A 20,622-nucleotide genomic window follows, 5' to 3' on the forward strand; every position below is an offset into this window, starting at 1 on the left:
CAAACACTAGCTTTCGGAGCACTGCTCCTTCCTCAGGTGAATGACCATTCACTAGTGTTTGAAACAAATATGTTGGACTTTAACCTGGTGTTGTAAGACTTCTTACTGTATTAAACTGCCTCAGCAGCTTTTTGATACGACCTTCCATCCCGCCTGGCTCTCGCCGTCTGTTTGTAAGATGAAAAGGTATGACTGGGAGGTTCTGATAGCTAGAAAGGCTCTTTCCAGTAAGGTGCAGGAGCTGAGGGAGAGGACCAGGACTGGGGGGAGCCTTTCACCTCGAACAAGATCCTGACTTTTGGCGTGTATGGCGCCACCTTCGGGCTGCCGCTGGAAGAGCTCCTGACATTTCAAAAAAAAAGTTTCTTCTTCCCCTTCCCACAGCCCGTGCAGTTTGGAAGTTTTGCAAGAGAGCAGAGTGTGAGCCCCTGAAGTGGTGACATGCTGACATGCCGAGCAGCAGTACCCGCCTTCCCCTGCTTGTTCAAATAAGAGGCAGCAGCAAGTGGAAGCGGCTGAGCCCGGCATCCTCATGTGCGATCGCGGGGGAGGGCCCGGAGGAGATGCTTTTAAAAACCCTTTCCTCTCCCATCACGAGCACCTCAACTCAATAAAGGCAACCTTCCGTGTGAGGGGGGGGAGTGGGGGAGAGAGGATCGTCCATGCTCCTTGGGGCAGTATGGCGGCTTGTGGCGTTCAGCTCCCCACATCCAGGGGCTTTCTGATCTTGCCATCTGACTGGCTGGACTTTGCGCGGGTTTAACCGGCTCGCAGTGTATACCTTTATCTGGAAGGGACAACCCCGGCAACAACAACAACAGCAAAACAACCTGAAGTTGGATGGAAGGCACGATGCAGGCTAACGCCGGGCTGTTGTGGGTTGTTGTGAGTATAGTTGTACAAAGCGTGACTTCCAAAGAGAATAATTTGCGGGACACGGGGCAGTGTGAACTTCCCAAGTCGGTGAGTTACTTTGTTTGTGTTCTCTCTGTTTCCATGTCCCTGCTGCAGCCCCAGACCCCCAGAACCCTGCTCGCTCCCCCACTCTCTTCCCCAGCGCCCTTTTCACTCAACTCTTCTGATATGCATCAACTTTTCAATTGAAATAAAAATCTGGGCGATGTGACTGCCTCTCTCCACCCCCCCCCCCCCCCCACCCCTCTCTCACCCTGAACACCTCAGTCCCAGTCTCCCCTCACCCTGAACACCTCAGTCCCAGTCTCCCCTCACCCTGAACACCTCAGTCCCAGTCTCCCCTCACCCTGAACACCTCAGTCCCAGTCTCCCCCCTCACCCTGAACACCTCAGTCCCAGTCTCCCCTCACCCTGAACACCTCGGTCCCAGTCTCCCCTCACCCTGAACACCTCAGTCCCAGTCTCCCCTCACCCTGAACACCTCAGTCCCAGTCTCCCCCCTCACCCTGAACACCTCAGTCCCAGTCTCCCCTCACCCTGAACACCTCAGTCCCAGTCTCCCCCTGAACACCTCAGTCCCAGTCTCCCCTCACCCTGAACACCTCAGTCCCAGTCTCCCCTCACCCTGAACACCTCAGTCCCAGTTTCTCCCCCCCCCCCTACCCTGAACACCTCAGTCCCAGACTCCCCTCACCCTGAACACCTCAGTCCCAGTTCCCCCCCCCCCCTCACCCTGAACACCTCAGTCCCAGTGATTCCTCTTTATAGCATGTGTCATTCTGCATGAAGTCTGTCCACCGCGCTTACTTCAATAAAACTTCAATGTGCACCTTGAGTGGCTTGTCCACATATCGAAGTATTTCCCTTCAATGTTAAACTTGAAACGGCTCCCAATTGATTTTTTGCACTTATTTTCGTTGCTTTTGCCAGCTGATATTAAATTCTGTCTTTTTTGTTGTTGTTTCTTCTTCACCGAACGGCAGCAAGGAGAAATGAACTCTTTCCTCTGGACCATCCGGCGAGACCCTCCGGCTTATCTGTTCGGGACCATTCACGTCCCCTACACCAGGGTGTGGGATTTCGTGGCGGACAATTGCAAACGGGCTTTCCAGCACAGTAACAGCGTGTACTTTGAGCTGGATTTGACCGACCCGTACACCATCTCCGCCCTGACCAGCTGTCAGATGCTGCCTCATGGGGAGAACCTTCAGGATGTCCTCCCCAGAGAGCTGTACAGGAGACTGAAGAGGCATCTGGAGTATGTGAAGGTGATGATGCCCCTGTGGATGACTCCCGACCAGAGGGGCAAGGGGCTGTACGCGGATTACCTGTTCAACGCCATCGCCGGCAACTGGGAGAGGAAGAGGCCAGTGTGGGTGATGCTGATGGTGAACTCGCTGACAGAGGCTGATATTCGATCCAGGGGGGTCCCGGTACTCGACCTCTACCTGGCCCAGGAGGCTGACAGGATGAAGAAACGGACCGGGGCGGTGGAGCGAGTCGAGGAGCAGTGCCATCCATTAAATGGCCTCAACTTCTCCCAGGTGAGAGGGCGGGAAGAAAGGATTCACTTTCCAAAGCCTGGTGCTAAATGCAGCGCAATCCAATTCCTCTGAGTAAGTGTGGGACGCTGCAGGAGTTTGGTTCTAGGCTGCTTTACAGATGCTATTTCGGACGGGTTGTGGGTTAAAAAAGAAAGATTTCGAGCACCAAATGGTGAAAAGAAAAGTTGGAGTTTGTCTCCTTTGTTAAAAAAAAAGTATGCGAGGTCACCCCGGGTAACCTCATTCCTGGTCCCCGAGCTGGATGTTTCCTGTGTAGGAATTTCAAATCACAGCGGCTGAGACATCCCTGCTCACTTTTCACTGTATGTCTAAAGGGGGTTCCACATCTTGAGCCACGTTCATATTTATGTCGGTGTTTTTTTAGATGGTCGGACAAACGACAGCGTTTATGTTTAAGGCAGAATGTGTGTATTGCTGCTAGACCATCCGCGATGCTAAGCAGTTCATTGCAACCGTTTCAAGTTATGACTGGATAAAGATGTTCGTTGCATTCTAGTGGTTTTTCGATTAAATAGTGAGGGGGTTTTCTATATATAACAGCACGCACGATTGATGTTTCACACTTATAACTTCGATATTCTGGAAAGATAGAGAAACAGAAACATCTGAGTAGGTTCTGTCGCTTTGAATTTCTGAGCATAGCAGCAAGCTGGAGAAAAGGAGGATCTATATCTCGGAGCGAATTCGGTCCGAGGCTTCATAAAATGACTTCTGAACTCGGCTGAAATTAGATGCTCCAATCTGAGAGGGAAGATTTCAGCTCAGCAAACACCTCCGATCAACACCTCTTAATTACTTTGCTGTAGTTGGAACTTTTTCTTTCAGAGTTATTCGGGGCGCCGTGTTGTTATCTCACTGTCCTCTCCCCAGTCTTTAAAAAGGACCTCAGTTGCTGAAGCTGTCACATCCACACGGCACATGCCCAGCCCAGCCAATAATGTGTTCACACATTAATTACTCTTTTTGTTTGTTGCCTTTTTGAAGTTGCTGGTTTTAAATCACAAAAATATGCATGGCCCACGAAATGAAAGTCGAAAAATGAATACTTTCCCTGTGATAAAAACAGGCCAGTATCTTGCCTTTTCCCCAAAGTCTCTCAGAGGTACATTTCGGTCTCTTTATTCTGAGCAAGCCAGACCAAGAAGATCCAAAATGCAACTCCCAGCATCCTGGGTCAACAATAAGGGTGTTTTAACTGGTTACAGTGCCCTTTTGAGGGTTTTGGATAAAGGCAAGTTTGGGCTGAACCATTCGGGTGGCACGTGGCGCAGTGGTTAGCACTGGGACTACGGCGCTGAGGACCCGGGTTCAAATCCTGGCCCCGGGTGACTCTGTGTGGAGTTTGGACATTCTCCTCGTGTTTGCGTGGGTTTCATCCCCAGAACCCAAAGATGTGCTGGTTAGGTGGATTGGCCATGCTAAATTGGCCCCTCAATTGGAAAAAAATAATCTGGCACTCTAAATTTTAAAAAAAAGTTTGGGCTTAACCATGTTGCCAAGACCCACCAATGAATGATGGTCTTCTGCATGACTGCTGCTTTTCTGTTCCACCACAGCAAGGAAATGTACAGCATCAGAGACATTTGGCTGGGTGGTGTGAGTAGGGGAGAGACTCACTCCTGGGAGTCCAAGCTGGAGGCTGGCCCAAAATACAATCCCCCCCCTCCTCCCCGGCCCCTCAAGTTGTGCTCCCATCAAAGTCTGATGTTTAACTTGGTACGGTTCTTACAGTAACTTGATATTTAATGCTAATGTTTGGTGTAATCTAAATTATTTCTGCCTTTAACATTTTAAAACAAATTTAATGGACTTAGTCACTCAGTCATTTTATTTGAATTATCTATTCATTTCAATCTTTATGCGCAGAAGGTCTTCTGTTCTGTTTTGTTTAACTTGTAAAATTCAAACAATTGAATACTTCAAATTGTTTGGCAGAAGAAAATGATGGAGTTAAAGGGAGTAAACTGTACAATCATCTTAAAGCTGTAAAAATGTCTCTCCTGCTGTTGCATGCTGTAAGGCTGTTTGATGAGATGGTTGCAAACCTTGGATTTGAACAAATGCTGGCATGAGGACAGTAAAGTGAGTCAAGTAAAAGCAAAATGCAGCGGATGCTGGAAATTTGAAATAAAAACAAAAAATGCTGGAAAACTCAGCCGGTATGGCAGCATCTGTAGAGAGAGAAACAGAGAAAGTGTTTTGGGTCTAAATTACCTTTCTATACTTGTTTGTCAGAATCTGCCTGTTGTGGAGCTTTTGTCTCCATTTTGACCAAGTAACTATACAATCTAAACACAAAGAAACACAAATAATGTACATAAACTACAAGGTTAATGCAGCAATCAAATGAATAGCATTGCTCAGTGTTTGACTGGAACTTGATATAGTTTGTGTTGAAAATAATAATTTATTTCCATTTGATATGCAGGAGCAAAATTGACTTTTCAATAAGAATTAACACATAGATTTAGCTTTGATCTCATTTATCTTGTAAATCTGTTGGATTGTTAGACTGAATTTTAATGAAGTGTTCTTGTGTAATTTTCATGTGTCAGTTTTATTTTAATGGCTGTGCCTTTTAAACCAGGTGTGACTCTTGCAAAGGATCTTCCCAGATCTCACCTGCTGCTCTTTACATTGTCCTCAACTGATGTTAAGCCAGCTCACCTGCTTGTTAGCTCTCTTACTCCACCTCCTGCAAAGGCAGGAACCCCTAGCTGGTCTGGATGTGTAGAATGATGTGATTGTATTAGCAGCAGGAGGAGGATGAGGGAGGCATAATGAAAGAATGATGTGCTAATGACAGGTAGTCAGAGGAGCTTAAACATTTACATAGGAGGGAAGCAATACAGACAGTAATGGCAGTACTTGCTGTTAAAGACACCGAGGAATGATATCAGTGCAAAAGACACTTTACAAAGATCACAAACAAACTTTTATAAAAAAGGGAATAGCAGTTTTGGTTAGTGTGATGTACTTGGCATTTACAATCGCGAAGCAGATGTCCATTAATATTCTAGACCAGAGAGTATCCTGGAAATATAGAACTGAAAATATGTTACAAAATGCAACTTAAAAAAACATTTGTTCCAATCAGCAATTGCAATTTATTTAGGACCTATAACAGTAAAAAGGCCCAATGCAATGCACTCCACAGATGCGTAGAAGTATTCTATTAATAAGCGCATAATACAATTCATGTAGACTGAACCACAAGGCAAGTGGCCTCCAAGTACGGTACCTGAATTACACTCAGCTTACATGTGACAATAAATATCAATCAATCAAGCTCATGATTTTATGTAACATTTATTGATTTTGCAGGATTGTTTTAATGCATGTAATTTACAGATATAATGGGACAGAGGGAGAGAAGAATTCACTGGGCAGAAAGGATTAAATTGCTTGTATTTCAGTGGGGGTGATTTTCAGCCAGTGATCATCGTCAGAGAGAATGGCAACGCTGCTGAAAATGTGGACAGAATCAGGAAACGCGATTCTCTCCGGAGAAGTCACGTTTCCCGATTTTTGCCACCCCTCATCAGCGACGTCACAAAGTACATGCCCACAATGAACGGGAACCTCATTTAAATAAATAATAATAACTTTTAATATTATTTTGGAGCCTCCCCATCACATGATCTCCGCTCACATTGGCGAGGTTTTCAACAGTTTTTTAAAAACATGACTCAGTCGAGGAGATCCCTCGAGGGGGCAAAGGTAAGTATAGTCTGCGGGGTCAGGGAAGGACTTGCAAGGCACTGACCCCTGGCACAAGTTAAAATTGTCAGGTTGCCTCCACAGGGGGCAATGCCAGGGACGGGCCCTGTGGGAGCCCCAGGGGAGGGGGAGCATTTCCATTTATGTGTCTTGGGGGAGAGCGGGCAGTGAGTTTACAGGCATGGGGTGGAGCAGCCACTGAGGAGAGGGAACGCCGATGGTACTTCCTCAGTGGTGGACGTCCCCGATGATTGTCGGGACGGGGGAGGGGGAGATACATCTGTGGTGGAGGGAGGGGTGCAAATTCACACCTCCGTTCTGATCGGTGTGCCCTTTAAAGTTGCTGCCCCAATCTCCGTGGAACCAGGTGCCGACTGTATCAGGCCTCGCTTCACCAGAGTGATGGTGTAAACCACAGTCACACAATGGACTGGATTCTCCACAGCCCCACTCCGAAATCCCATTCGGTGCGGGGACAGAGAATCCAATTTCACACCGAAATCGGGATTGGCGCCAGTCCGGTGATTCTCCGGGACCCGAGAATCAGCGTGATCACAGGGTACTCTGCGCGGCTGGGGGCCCATTGCCAGAGGCCAGCCCAGTGATCCTCCACTCCCGACATGCCGAGTTCCCGACGACGTGGAACTAGCCTGCTGTTGCCGGTCGGGATGCTCACGTGGCGGCTGCAGACTCAGTCCATGTCCACCCTGGTGGAGGGCAGGGGGACCTGACACCATGGGGGGGGGGGGGGGGGGGGGGCGAGCCTTATAGACGGTCACGAGACAGATCGGTGCGTGGGCGATTGGGAGGCTCTAATGTGTCTACCTCCACGGTCTGAGTCCGCCATGGCGTTCAGTGCGGCCGCTGGAGGCCATCACCGTGCGCATGCGCGGAATCAAAACCGGAAGTGCATATATCTACAGCTGAAGCTGCATGAATCACTCTGGGTTTAGCTCAGTGGGCTGAACAGCTGGCTTGAAATGCAGAACCAGGCCAGCAGCACGGTTTCAATTCCCGTACCGGCCTCCCCGAGCAGGTGCCGGAATGTGGCGACTAGAGGCTTTTCACAGTAATTTCATTGAAGCCAACTTATGATAATAAGTGATTATTATTATTATTGGGTCCCTGCTAGCCCCATGCAGGTCATTGAATCGGCTCCACTTTTTTGCAGGAATTTTCAGAGTAAAACGCCAGCGTCTTTACGCCGGCGTGGGGGCATAGTCCCATTTTGGGAGAATCCAGCCCAATATTTTTCTTTTGTTGAGGTTCAAGACCTGGAGAGAAAACTGGCCTGTGCAGCTGGAGAGCTACATGCCAGTTTTCAGTCTGAGCATGACACTTTGGAAAAATATGATAAAATTCCACCCATTGAGATAGAAATGAGAGAGGAAGAGATCCTCATTGCTTCTACATGTACTCAGTGAATTATGCTCATTTAAAGAACAATGCAAATCAATAAGCATTTTGGAAATGCTGGATCTTTGCTGAGCTAACTGATCTCAGCTGAGGTGGTGGTAACTTGCTGCAATAGCAATAGCACCTTATGACTAAAAAAGGAAAACCTCTAGGGCAGCATGGTGGCGTAGTTTAGCACACTGGGCTAAATCGCTGGCTTTTAAAGCAGACCAAGGCAGGCCAGCAGCACGGTTCAATTCCCGTACCTGCCTCCCCGAACAGGTGCTGGAATGTGGCGACTAGGGGCCTTTCACAGAAACTTCATTGAAGCCTACTCGTGACAATAAGCGATTTTCATTTCATTTCATTTCAGTGGTTAGCATTGCTGCCGATGGTGCTAAGGACCCAGGTTTGATCCCGGCCTCGGGTCACTGTCTGTGTGGAGTTTGCACATTCTTCTTGTGTCTGGGTGGGTCTCACCCCCACAACCCGAAGATGTGCAGGTTAGGTGGATTGGCCATGCTAAATTGCCCCTTAATTGGAAGAAATGAATTGGGTACTCTAAATTAAGAAAAAAAGGAAAACCTCTGCTCCTGATTGCTATCCAATGACTCCTGCTGCTACATGTGCTTGTATAGAACAAGATTGTTCTTTCATGTGATCATCTTCTCATATCAAGCAGCTTGCCAACATTCATTAATGACAGAACTTGCATTTATATAATGTCTTATCACAATTTCACGGCATCCAAAAGGGTGTTCCTGTGATCGCAGTGAAAATATCCAACATTGTTTAGATTATAACTGCCTCATAGAACATAGAACAGTACAGCACAGAACAGGCCCTTCGGCCCTCAATGTTGTGCCGAGCCATGATCACCCTACTCAAACCCACGTATCCACCCTATACCTGTAACCCAACAACCCCCCCTTAACCTTATTTTTATTAGGACACTACGGGCAATTTAGCATGGCCAATCCACCTAACCCGCACATCTTTGGACTGTGGGAGGAAACCGGAGCACCCGGAGGAAACCCACGCACACAGGGGGAGGACGTGCAGATTCCACACAGACAGTGACCCAGCCGGGAATCGAACCTGGGACCCTGGAGCTGTGAAGCATTTATGCTAACCACCATGCTACCCTGCTGCCCCTTGTCAATGCACAAGCATGCTTTACAGCTTAATTTTCAGCACATTTTTTTCAAATGTTTTGCAATGTTACTTTAAATCTCAGTCTTGGTAAGGTACCTTCCTGGTGATTTTATACCATGTTTCATAGAGTGAGGAGAAGGATGGAATGCAGGATGTGAGTTATGTCCTGGGCTTGGTGTGCTGCCCTATATGTTACTGCAGTTACCGTATTAATGAGTCCGTCAGCAATATTGCTGACTACTGATAGAACTGTGTTATTAAGCTGATTTGTAATATTTGAGCTGAGACAGACTGTTTATTGAGCTGAGACAGATTGCCGCTGGTGAGGAAAAGTGTCCTCTGAAAGTTATAACCTCAGTAGGCACTTTTGGATCCAAGTTGTTAAACTTGTGCGGCAGAACTGATGCCGATACCTAAGATGCCAATATATTGGTTGTGGGCTGGAAGGTTTTACACTTTACACACTTTCTCTCCACTCTGGTAAAAATACCAATTATAGTGCAAACATGTTCATTATAGAGAAAACTGTTCATGTGAGGGTGACATTTGCAGCATCTACCCTCCTATTTGATCAAGGTAATAGTACAGGCTGGACAACCAAAATTCAGCTGTCCAAATTTGTCCAAAAACTGGACATTTCTGAAATGACAGAGTGGCATGGTTCCCAAACTCCTGTGAAAGACTGTTATGTTAGAATTAATAATCAAACTTTTTTGCATCCGACTATATTCTTTGAGAAATACTTCTGCATGATTTTTTTTAGTGCCTCTGTCTGGACTGCTCTTTAGCTTCTAGGAAGGGGTCTCTCCCATGGGGGCTTACAGGCAGGGATCTCTCTTATGGAGGTCTCTTTAATTGGGGATTCTCTTTGTTGGTGGAGGTCTCTGGTTTGCGGCCAATGGGGGTGTGTGGTCGGGGTGGGGTGGACAGAATTTGCATTGTGGGGGGAGGGTGACCCTCCAATGGACTTTGGGGACAACTCCCTTAAAGAGTTACCCCCTTGGCCCACTGCGAGGTCCTACACGTCAGGGCCATGTTTGTAAATACCTGCACCAATTCTCACCCATGTGATTCCCGGTCCAGAGGATAAAGATAGGCTTGGAGAATATGATGCAAGGTCCATTAATAGGATGCAATTGGGTCTCAATGACTCATTTGTGTCCATCTCTGGCGCGGGGCATGAAACTCATACCCGGGGGGGGGGGGGGGGGGGGGGGGGGACTGGGGAACTGGAATGGCACCAATCCTGTTTTGACACCGGGCGCTATCCTGCTTTTTGCCTAACGCTAGATTCTCCGTCCGATCGCGAATCATGCTTCCAGTGTCACGAAACAGAGAATCCAGCCCTATATAAATGTAAGTTCGGTCTTTAATGAATGTTGGTAGGCTGTTTGACATGGGGAGGTGATCACATGAGAGAACAATCTTGTTCTATACAAGCACATGTTCCAGCAGGAGTCATTGGATAGCAATCAGGAGCAGAATTTTTCCCGATTTAGTCATGGGATACTATTGCTATTGCAGCAATTCACCTCCACCTTTGCTGAGATCAATTAGCTCAGCAAAGACCCAGCATTTCCAAAATTCATGGTTTTGTAAATGACTTATTGCTTTGCATTATTCTTTAAATGAGCATAATTCACTGAGGAAGTTTGAGGCAATGAAGATCTCTTTTTCCCCCATTTCTATCTCAATGGGTGGAATCTTTCATGTTTTTTCAAAGTGTCAGGCTCAGACTGAAAACTGGTGTGTAGTTCTCCAGTTGCCTGACTGGGTTATATTTCATGAATTTTAATCTGCGTAATCACCAGCACACTGCCCCACAGTTCTTCAGTGTGACTGGAACTTCCCGTTCAATAGAAAAGTAACATAAAAGTAGATTCATTTGTCCCCTGGGAGAACCCAGATCAAAACGGATATCAGCATTGCCTGTAGCCTGGTACCATTGTTCATGGAGTTGATGCAGAGTGACATAATTGAAGCTTTCTATAATAATCACTCTTCAAGGTAAAATTCACCTTGTGAGAAATTACATAATCTAACACATCCTCATCCAGTTTTAAGAGAGGTATTCCAATCTCTTGGCTTTGGCACTTATTCAAACGACCTCCAATGAAGTAGGGGCTGAGCTCCATGGGCGCAATAGTAATTAGGGCAAATGAAATTAAGAAGTTACAGCAAACACCAATACATCTTTATAAGGTCACTTCCACTATGCAAAACTTTAGACTTGGAAGAAGGGAGGAGTGAACCAAGTGCCATGGTTTGCAATCTTGACAAGAGCCACACTGCTTGATGCCATCCCTAATACCTGGGAACGCCAGGGGGTCAGATGTGCCTATTATCTGACTATAGGCTGCAAGTCTATTAATCGCAAGAAGCTCTGTTTTGCCTAAAATTATTGATCAGGATAGAACTTTATTGTTTCCTGTTAAGAGCTGATTAGAAAAAGGGGAAAAAAACTTGAAACCTTGCCTTTCCTTTTGATCAAGCTACTGAGGACATCCTGAAAATAGAGCTTGGTCAAGTAATTTATTTTACGGCAAATAAATGTTGGTAGTAATTTCATTTTATTAAAAGAGAAATGATGACCAATTTGCAACAAGAAATCCTTGGGCTGCAGGCACACTTCATTTATTGTGCGCAAGTATAGTGCTTAAGGGCATTTCAATTAAATGAGTAGAAATCAAAAACATTATGACTGCACAAGTATTATTAGCTCTCTAGAACCTGACTCTGTGCCCATTCTTCACATATGGCCCTGCTGAGTCAGTATTGGTGGATTTCTTTAAGCATAGAAACACCACTGTCATGTTCAATTCTTTTTCAACCAGTATCCTGAATTGGCAAAACCGACTAAATTCTTTTTCCCCTTAATGCAGAGGCACAGGTAGTTAGTGACCTCCTCATGGAAGGGACAAATTTGCCATACAACAGGATGCATTTAGCCAGTTGGGTCATCAGAAAATTTCCCAGGGCAGCACGGTGGCGCAGTGGGTAGCACTGCAGCCTCACGGCGCTGAGGTCCCAGGTTCGATACTGGGTCACTGTCCGTGTGGAGTTTACATATTCTCCCCGTGCTTGTGTGGGTTTCGCCCCCACAACCCAAAGATGTGCAGGGTAGGTGGATTGGCCACACTAAGTTACCCCTTAATTGGAAAAGTTTCCCGGATCATAGTTGCCCTGCTATCCATCCAGGTTATTTATTCTTGTTATGTTACTATTGAGGTTTGTTTTGTCACATTTGAAGCCCAACCTTTCAATAGCAGGAACTTATATTTATAAACTGTCTGTAATGGGAAAGACTGTCCCAAGGTACTTTACAGAGACATAATCAACAAAGAAAATCTCAAACTCTTCTGCATCATGTCCTGTGGTGGACCCTGTTGCATTTTGTTTTCAATGGACTGGAAATGTAAACTTTTGTGGGATCCTAGGTTGAGATAGGATCAATATTAAAATTTCACCTTTCACTGAAGTTAGTCCTGGGTTAGTGTTACTAACACTACATAATATGAACATATGGTTTCTTTTAAGTTGCTGAACTTAATGCCAATGATAGACAGTTATTTATTGTAAGAAGTGATATCACAATAACCATTACTGAAGGAAGGTAAGGTTCGCACTATAACTACGTTCAAGAGACACTCAAACCTACTCCTGGAAAGAGAGAGATTGAAGGATAACGTAGATATGGTGGTGTTAATTTTTTGAAAGTGGTGAACCTTTTCCTGTTCCCGAAAGTCTTTTTTAAGAACACTCGCAGCTGAGTGGGAATGAAGGAGGAAGTTCCAGAGCTATGACTGATCGGAGGAATGTAAACCTCTCTCCAGAATTGGTTCAGATGATTTTTAGTTCAGAAATGTAACGTTACATTTTCTCTTGCCCTCACCCTCATTAAGGATCTGTTTGCAGGTTGATATCCTCGCACTCAGTGAACGATAGCTGTAGACACCAGGCAAATCAAAGCCAGGTGCGAGTGTTCTTCACTCTGACAGTCAGAAAATTCACTAACTTGCCGTGTCGTGCTGCATTTAGAGTCTGATGTGGTTTTGGAGTGGAGATTCGCATTAACTGTAACCAGTGGTCCCCTGTGGCATCACTCAAAGTAAATGTGAAGTAAAGCTCCAATTTAATTTAGAAAGAGGAACGATTAGTAAATTGTACCCGATTCTGCAAGTGGGTGTGACTGTTTGGACTCATGGGTTAGTTTGTGGCTTGAACAGCCTGACAGGAAGACTGATCCTTGCCAGCTTCCTGAATGAAGTTTGAGGGTTCTTTGAATTTTTTTATTAGCTCCAGCGGTTTGGCTACAAAATGTTCCAGTCTGATAGAGTTGTTGCCATGAACACCTGAGGGCTATTGGCAAAAAATGTACATATCGTTCTTGTCCAACTAACGTATTTCAAAAAGAAGTTTGACCTATAAAAGAGTGAGACAAAAATATGCAGCATTTAAGAGAAATGGTAATATACTCAATAATGAACTTTCGACGTTTTGAGTGCATCTTGTTTTCTAATATCTGCGACTAACTGAAACCACATATGAAAGAACGTGTAACCTCATGTACTAACTGCATCCTGAGGAATACTGGCTGGAAGTTATATTGCAGACATCCCACATGCTTGTTGCTGATTCCTTAATATTGTTGTTCTTAACTTTTTTTGTGATGAGCTCATTTTATTAATGTATGTGGCAGATATTAGACAACTTGATCTGGGGGAGGGGGGGCATGGCGGCACAATGGTTAGCACTGCTGCCTCACGGCGCCGAGGCCCCCGGTTTGACCCCTGCCCCAGGCCACTGTCCATGTGGAGTTTGCATATTCTCTCTGTGTTTGCGTGGGTCTCACCCCCACAACTCAAAGATGGGCAGTTTAGGTGGATTGGCCACACTAAATTGTCCCGAATAAATAAGTAAATAAACTAGAAAATAAATACATAACTAAATACATAAACAAATAGATAGATAGATATAGAGAGAGAGATAGATAACTTGATCTGTATGATTTGTAACGTAATGCAGGAATAGGCAGGACAATCCAAAGTTTATAACCATCATCCGACCCTCCAGATTAAATTTCAGCCTTGAACTCCCTTATATCTATAGTTTTAATGCATATATTTGTTCGCAGAGTATTTTGGGTGCTATTTGTTATGTATGCTTTACAAGCTCGATGTATGATCCATGTATTGATATTAATACCTAGTAATACCAAGAAGAGGATAGACTCTACATTACCGAATTTGGGGTATACCACAGATTATACATGTCTTTTCCCAATTAATCAAAGACTAATTAAAATATGGGGCTGGATTCTCTGATTCTGTGGCTATGTCCGAAGATGCATGTGGTCTTACGATGAAAAAGTTGTGCCGCCCCCCCCCCCCCCCCCCCCCCCCCCCCCCCGCACCGATGCTCTGTCTGGTGGGGGGCTAGCAGCTGCGCCACATAAAGCCGGCTTTACCAGCCGATACGGACGCAGAATGGGCGGGTCGGTGGCCACGCATGCGCACAGCGGCAACCTGTGGCGGCCGCGCCGTACAACATCGCGGTGGCCATGCGCGGACTCAGCCTGCCAAAAGCTGTCCCCCTGTAAACACCCTCCCCACCCCCGAACCACCCCCATGCCAGTCCCCCCAGCCCCCGCCAAAGCCCCCCTGCCAGCAGAACGGCTGCCAATCCCTCCCCCCCCCCCTAACTGTGGCGGCACTGGACACCGTCCGCAGCCGCCATGCCAGGTTTACGAAAGTTGAGGGGACACGTGACCGACGCCGTTGGGAAGTCGGACCATTGGGGGCGGAGCATAGGGGGAGGGTCTCAGGTGACCTCCTAAGGGCGTCCCAATGGCGTGTGCCATACTCCTCGAGTATGCTGTTTTTGAGGGGGCAAAGCATCGTAAAAACAGCGCCGCGCCCAATTTCGGGGTTGAAAGGCAAAGCGTCAGCAATTGGTGAATCCGGCCCATGGAGAATAGTGTGGGCATTTTGTGAGTGGGTGGCAATATATTAAACAGCACTAGAATATTAAACGAGGGGAGGATATTGTGGATATCTGTTTTAGTCCATGCTGTTTGTGTCTTAAAACCAACCTGCCCATGACTTTCTAAAATAAAATGAGTTTTGCCAGGTACGTATAATGTATAGCTGTGAAGCCTTACAGCGAGTCCTTCAAAGAACTGGGATATTAAGTATTTTGTGGTTTCTGTTTAAAATGCCTGATATTTTTCAGTTACCATTAGATCAACAGTCACATTTATATTCTTTGTATGGGAAAGGGCTTTTAGCCAACTACTTATCAGAAAGCACACAGAGGAAGAACTGGTCTCAAACAGGATTACAAAGCAGCAGGTAGAAAACAGCCAGAAAGGCTTGTGCTTTCAATGTTACGACAAACTCTAACAACCTGTGTACCATTATTCAGGTTTTATAATTGAGAAGAACTGATTAGCTGATCAGCTGTTTTTAATCATTAAAAGCAACGGGGCAGTGAGCCGAGCTGAAAGACATTGCAGTTAAGTAAGCGCCTCATCACATCTCTCAGAAACATTACAGACTGCTTCCTACAGTGAATCCCTATGACGTGGTAACTGCTGTATAAACAAACATGGCAGCCATCTTATACATAGCAAGATCGCCAAACATCAATGAGGTCAGTGGCCAGTTAGCCAGTCTTTCGTGGTGCTCTTAAGGGACCATTATTCGCTGGAACATTAACTGACTTCACTGCTCTGTTACACACGGGGGCAATTAATCATTATCATTCACTTATACCACCAGAACATGTAGCAGGACCACAGTCTGATAGAGCAGAATCTCTTTAACTTCCAATTTTTCTGATTTTACAGACCAGGTTAAAGTTCTGGTTGGGATCAAGATTTTATTCCCAACTGTTGAAAGCAAAGAAATGGGATAGAGAAAGGTCTTGCACAAAATCTTAGCAGAAGTGGTGGCAATTGGCGCCCCTTGAACAATCCATTGCTGCACAAGCCCAGCCCTGCCAACATTGTATATGTCATTTGTGGTCAAAGAGTTGCCGGTCCTCACAGTGTCATTGCAGTTCTGTTCTGCATCATGCTCAAAATGCGAATTTTACAGCAAGGGTGGAAATGAGGGAGAGATACCAAAACCGATGTGAATCCATCATTTTTCATTGCCTACAGTGATGAAAATACTGCCCACCGATCTCTATACTCTACAATAATAAACATTTCAGGCTGAGGACCTTTGATCAGATCTATGTGTAAGTGCGAAGCAGGCACAAAGCTGTTAAGAGAGACTGATGGAATTCGCTGCTTGGCTGCCCATCTCTACATTAAGTTACAAATCATACTCCAAGTTATTTAATATATATTAATTAAAATGGGCTCATCAGAAAAAAAGTTGTGAACAAAAACACCAAGGAATCAGCAACAAGCATGAGATGTTGGTGATCCATTAAATAGAATCCTGACAGTGCAGAAGGAAGCCATTTGGTCCATTAAGTTTTCATCGACCCTCTGAAAAAGCACCCTTCCTAGGCCCATTTCCCCCATAATCCACATAACCCCACCCAATTGTACATCTTTGGACACTGAGGGGCAATTTATCAAGGCCAATCCACATCTTTGGTCTGTGGGAGGAATCCAAAGCACCTGGAGGAAACCTACGCAGACACAGGGAGAACGTGCAAACTCCACGCAGACAGTCACTAAGGGGCAAAATCCAATCCGGATCCATGGTGTTGTGAGGCAACAGTGCTAATGGAACAGTGGTTGGCACTGCTGCCTCATAGTGTCAGGGACCTGGGTTCAATTCTGGCCTCGAGTGACTCTCTGTGAAGTATGCACTTTGTCTCCGTGTCTGCATTGGTTTCAACCAGGTGCTCCGGTTTCTCCCCATGTCCAAAGATGTGCAGGTTAGGTGGATTCGGCATGCTAAATTGCCCCTTAGTGCCCAGGGATCTGTGGGTTAGGTGGGATTGCAGGGGATAGGGTGGGTGCCTGGGTAAAGTGCACTTTCGGAGGGTTAGTGCAGACTCAGTGGGCAAAAGGGTTCTTTCATTTCATTTCATTTCATTTCTGCACTGCACGGTTATGATTTTGCTATTGAGTTTATTATAATTTTCTTCAACTCTGCACATACTTATGATATTGTGAACTTCCTCTCAACAGATGCTGTCTGACCTCCTGAGATTTTGCAGCATTATTTTGTTCTCACTTCAGATTTCCAGCATCCGCGGTATTTTGATTTTACTTGAGATGGACACCGTTCCAGCGAATTCCATCAGCCTCCCTATACAGTAACGTGTCTGCTTCCTGTTTACATGCAGAACTTACTAAAGAATGATTGATTACTGTCCCGTGCATATCGAATAAATACTCCACAGGTGTGGTCTGCCATTGGTAGAACATTGTTTTCACAGTCCAGTGTTATCATAACACAAGCTTCTGTTGGAAAACTTATTTCTGCCAATGATGAGTCCTTACGAAGCCTTGAATGTTCAGCATAATTCGCTCATGGTTCTCATTCATGAGAGATCTGTTTGACTTTACCAGTAAGTCTTATTTGTTGAACTGGTCATGACCTCCTGTTTAACATTTAAAAAAAGAACTCTTATCCAGTTGTTAACATGACACTTTAAAATGACGGATTTTCCTCAATTCCACTTCAATAGACTTATGGCACACTTTACATTACGCAACCTCTACAGTACCTTAGAGTAGTTCAGATGGGACTTCCAGTTTAATATGGTTTCTCTTTCGATCAAAGACAAGAATATTTTTTGCTTGACAAGAAAACCCTCAAATTCTGTCCCAAGTTGAATATTTTCCCTCCCAGCATGCATTTAAAACTCGTAGACACACATAAGCTACCTATTTAATTTGATTCTGTGTCTAATAAATGTCGGTTTCCGTGATGCTGATCTGTTATCTATAATTTTAAAAGACATGCTTGATCACACCTCAAAATTCTCATGGTGAAATAAACAAGGTTCCTAACACTTTAACATAATTGCACCTTGCGGAAAAACAAAGGAAACTGAAACCTAATGCTCTAATGTACTGAAATAAAAATAAAATGTTGCAGTTGCTGGAACTCTGAAGTAAAAACAAACCCTCCCAGAAAAACTCAGCATCTCTGGCAGCACTTGTGGCCAGTGAAACAGAATGAACATTTCAAGTCCAATGTGACTCTGGTTTGTAACGGAAGAGAGGTAGAAATGTGATGTGTTTTATTCTGTTGAAAAAGGTGGCGGGGTGGGTGTGTGTGTGGGGGGGGAGGGGGGGGGGGGCGTATTCAGGAGGAACAAAAGGGAAAGTTAGGGTTAGAAGACAGGGGAGATTAAATACCAAAGATGTTATGGAACAAAGGGCATGATAGTGGTTGTAGGAAAGAAAAAAGCATTGGTCCAGAGTAGGTGTAAAAAGCAGAATAAAGGTCAGCTCAATTGGTAAAAACAAAACAATAAGAACAAGATACAGACTGGCACTTGGGAAACAAAAGTTCAAACGGGAGGACAGATTTCATGGCCTGAAGTTTTCAAACTCAATGTTGATTCCAGAAAGCTGGAAAGTGCCTCATTGGAAGTGCCCATATGAGGTGCTATGTGTTCGCAAGCTGGAGGAACAGCACATTCCATCACATTTCTTCCGTTCCAGGGAAGCGTCATATTGGACTCGAAATATTAACTAGTTTTCTATTTCCACTGATGATGCCTGACCTGCTGAGTTTTAAAAAATTTTTATTTTTGCTAATATATTGCCTGGCCGGCCTTAATTAGCATCTATCAGCAGGGCTGATAGCTTCCCCAAAACCTCAGTCAGAACATTTGCTACCTAGTTTGGAATGGAATATTCTGAGCAAGTAGGTTCCAGTGTGGATGCAAGGTCTATGCTGAGTTTGCTGTGCTCAGCTAGGATAGCAATAAGAGTGCTACAGTTGATCTGGGTGCACTTGATATACAGAGGGGAAAATAAATCAGCCAAATATTTATATTCTTAATCCTATCAAGTGACTTATTCTAGGTATGAATGTGTGGCTGTCAGGTGGAAGCAGGATGTGGCTTCTCCCTCCTGATTCAACCTTCGCTGCCTTGACTTAAACACAAAAAATGGCCGACACTTGTGTAAATTGTACTGACGCATGAGTTGGTGCCGGGAAAGGGGAGAAAATATAAACTTTAAAAAATGTTGAAAACAATGAAGCCATTAAATAGGCTTTTTGAATCATGCAAACCAACTCATTGCTGCATGTGATTGATGTCTGCTATTAAAACTGAAGGAGGTCTGCCAACTCAAGGCTACTTAGGACTGGGGCCTAGCTTGGGTGCAGAGACGGGCATTCATATTGGTAATAACTGACTGATCCAGCTGAATACTCGTAAACATATGACTGGTTTGCCAGTAAATTTTATGGTTGCATCAAGATTATTATAAACTACGGTTAAAAATAGAAAATTCTACCCATCCTTCATTGTGCAATTCTGTCTAAACAGAATCTACAGCCAGCACCGAGTAAGAATCTACTTTGTACAAAACAAGTTCAAGTTCGGTACCATGCTGGTCTTTATAAGAAGAATGCAATTAATTAACTAAACATATTTACTTTGCAAATTTTTATTAAGTGAGTAACTGAGGAACACTTGTGTTTTCATGTGAAAATCGCAGGCTCTATTTTCTCTGTTCGTTAATTTTGGTGAAATGTAGATAGAAAAACAAAGTAGACCCAGCTTTGTACTTAACGTTTAAAATTTAATAAGAATGTAGCACATTAGACTTACCAATGCCAATTAATTATTGGAAATTCAGAACTGGAATGCACCTGTCAGTAGCACTTTGCAGAGGAATAATAACAAAACGAGAGTAAGGCTGGGGTTTAGAGTTAAGGAGAAACGTGGAGACAAACTACAGAAAATGTAGACAATCTGACAGAAGAACTGAATAATTAGCCTTCACAAAGGGGGCGACGGGGCAGCATGGTGGCACAGTGGTTAGCATTGCTGCCTACGGCGCTGAGGACCTGGGTTCGAATCCCGGCCCTGGGTCACTGTCCGTGTGGAGTTTGCACATTCTCCCCGTGTCTGCGTGGGTTTCACCCCACAACCCAAAGATGTGCAGGATGGGTAGATTGGCCACTCTAAATTGCCCCTTAATTGGAAAAAATAATTGGGTACTCTAAATTAAAAAAAAAAAGGGGGCGACACGGTGGCGCAGTGGTTGGCACTGCTGCCTTATGGCACTGAGGACCCGGGTTCGATCCTGACCCGGGGTCACTGCCGTGTGGAGTTTGCACATCCTCCCCTTTTCTGCATTGCTCTTAACCCCACAACCCAATGATGTGCAGGGAAGGTGGATTGGCCATGCTAACTTGCCCCTTAATTGGAAAAAAAAGAATTGGGTACTCTGAATTTATTTATGAAAAGCTTTAAAAATACTCCCATAAAATAACCAAAATTCCGATGGTGTTCTGCTATTTCTACAAGGCTTAACTTGATTACGGGCTTGATTTTCCTAAAGATATTACTTTAACTTTGGCATTAATCAATTCACTTTTAATATCTGATTCAATTAGTTGGGAAAAAGCAGGTTTTCGTTTGGAGTTGTGTTACGAAGTAATACTTTGGTCAAGATTTCTGTACAATATGAGTCAAGCAGGTTGTTATCGGGGACAGTAACTTTTTATGGTAATTTGGAGTTGAAAAATAGTTAAATCAAATGTTTGACATCTAAAATGGATATATTTTGTCAGTATTTCTGTGAACGAATACAGTATTGGGATGTTAATAATTCTACAGTTGCTTGACCCCCTCCTGTGACTGACTGCACAGAACATAAATGCTATAACCTCAACTATGATTCCTTTCAATTTCAATCTTTTATCAGTTCCAAATA

The 20,622-nt window shown here is 44.7% G+C and overlaps 1 protein-coding gene across 1 annotated transcript in view; it reads left to right on the forward strand.

The window, feature by feature from the left end:
- The first annotated feature begins 439 nt into the window (after nucleotides 1–439).
- LOC119964610 (metalloprotease TIKI2-like) overlaps nucleotides 440–20,622 on the forward strand; it is a 499,632-nt gene continuing 479,449 nt past the window's right edge. The window contains exons 1-2 of the mRNA XM_038794309.1: nucleotides 440–963; nucleotides 1,899–2,459. Coding sequence (XP_038650237.1) covers nucleotides 841–963; nucleotides 1,899–2,459 — 684 coding nt within the window. The 5' untranslated portion in view covers nucleotides 440–840. The remainder of the gene's footprint in view (nucleotides 964–1,898; nucleotides 2,460–20,622) is intronic.

This window comes from Scyliorhinus canicula, chromosome 4 (assembly GCF_902713615.1).
Source record: "Scyliorhinus canicula chromosome 4, sScyCan1.1, whole genome shotgun sequence".
NCBI classification, from domain to species: domain Eukaryota; kingdom Metazoa; phylum Chordata; class Chondrichthyes; order Carcharhiniformes; family Scyliorhinidae; genus Scyliorhinus; species Scyliorhinus canicula.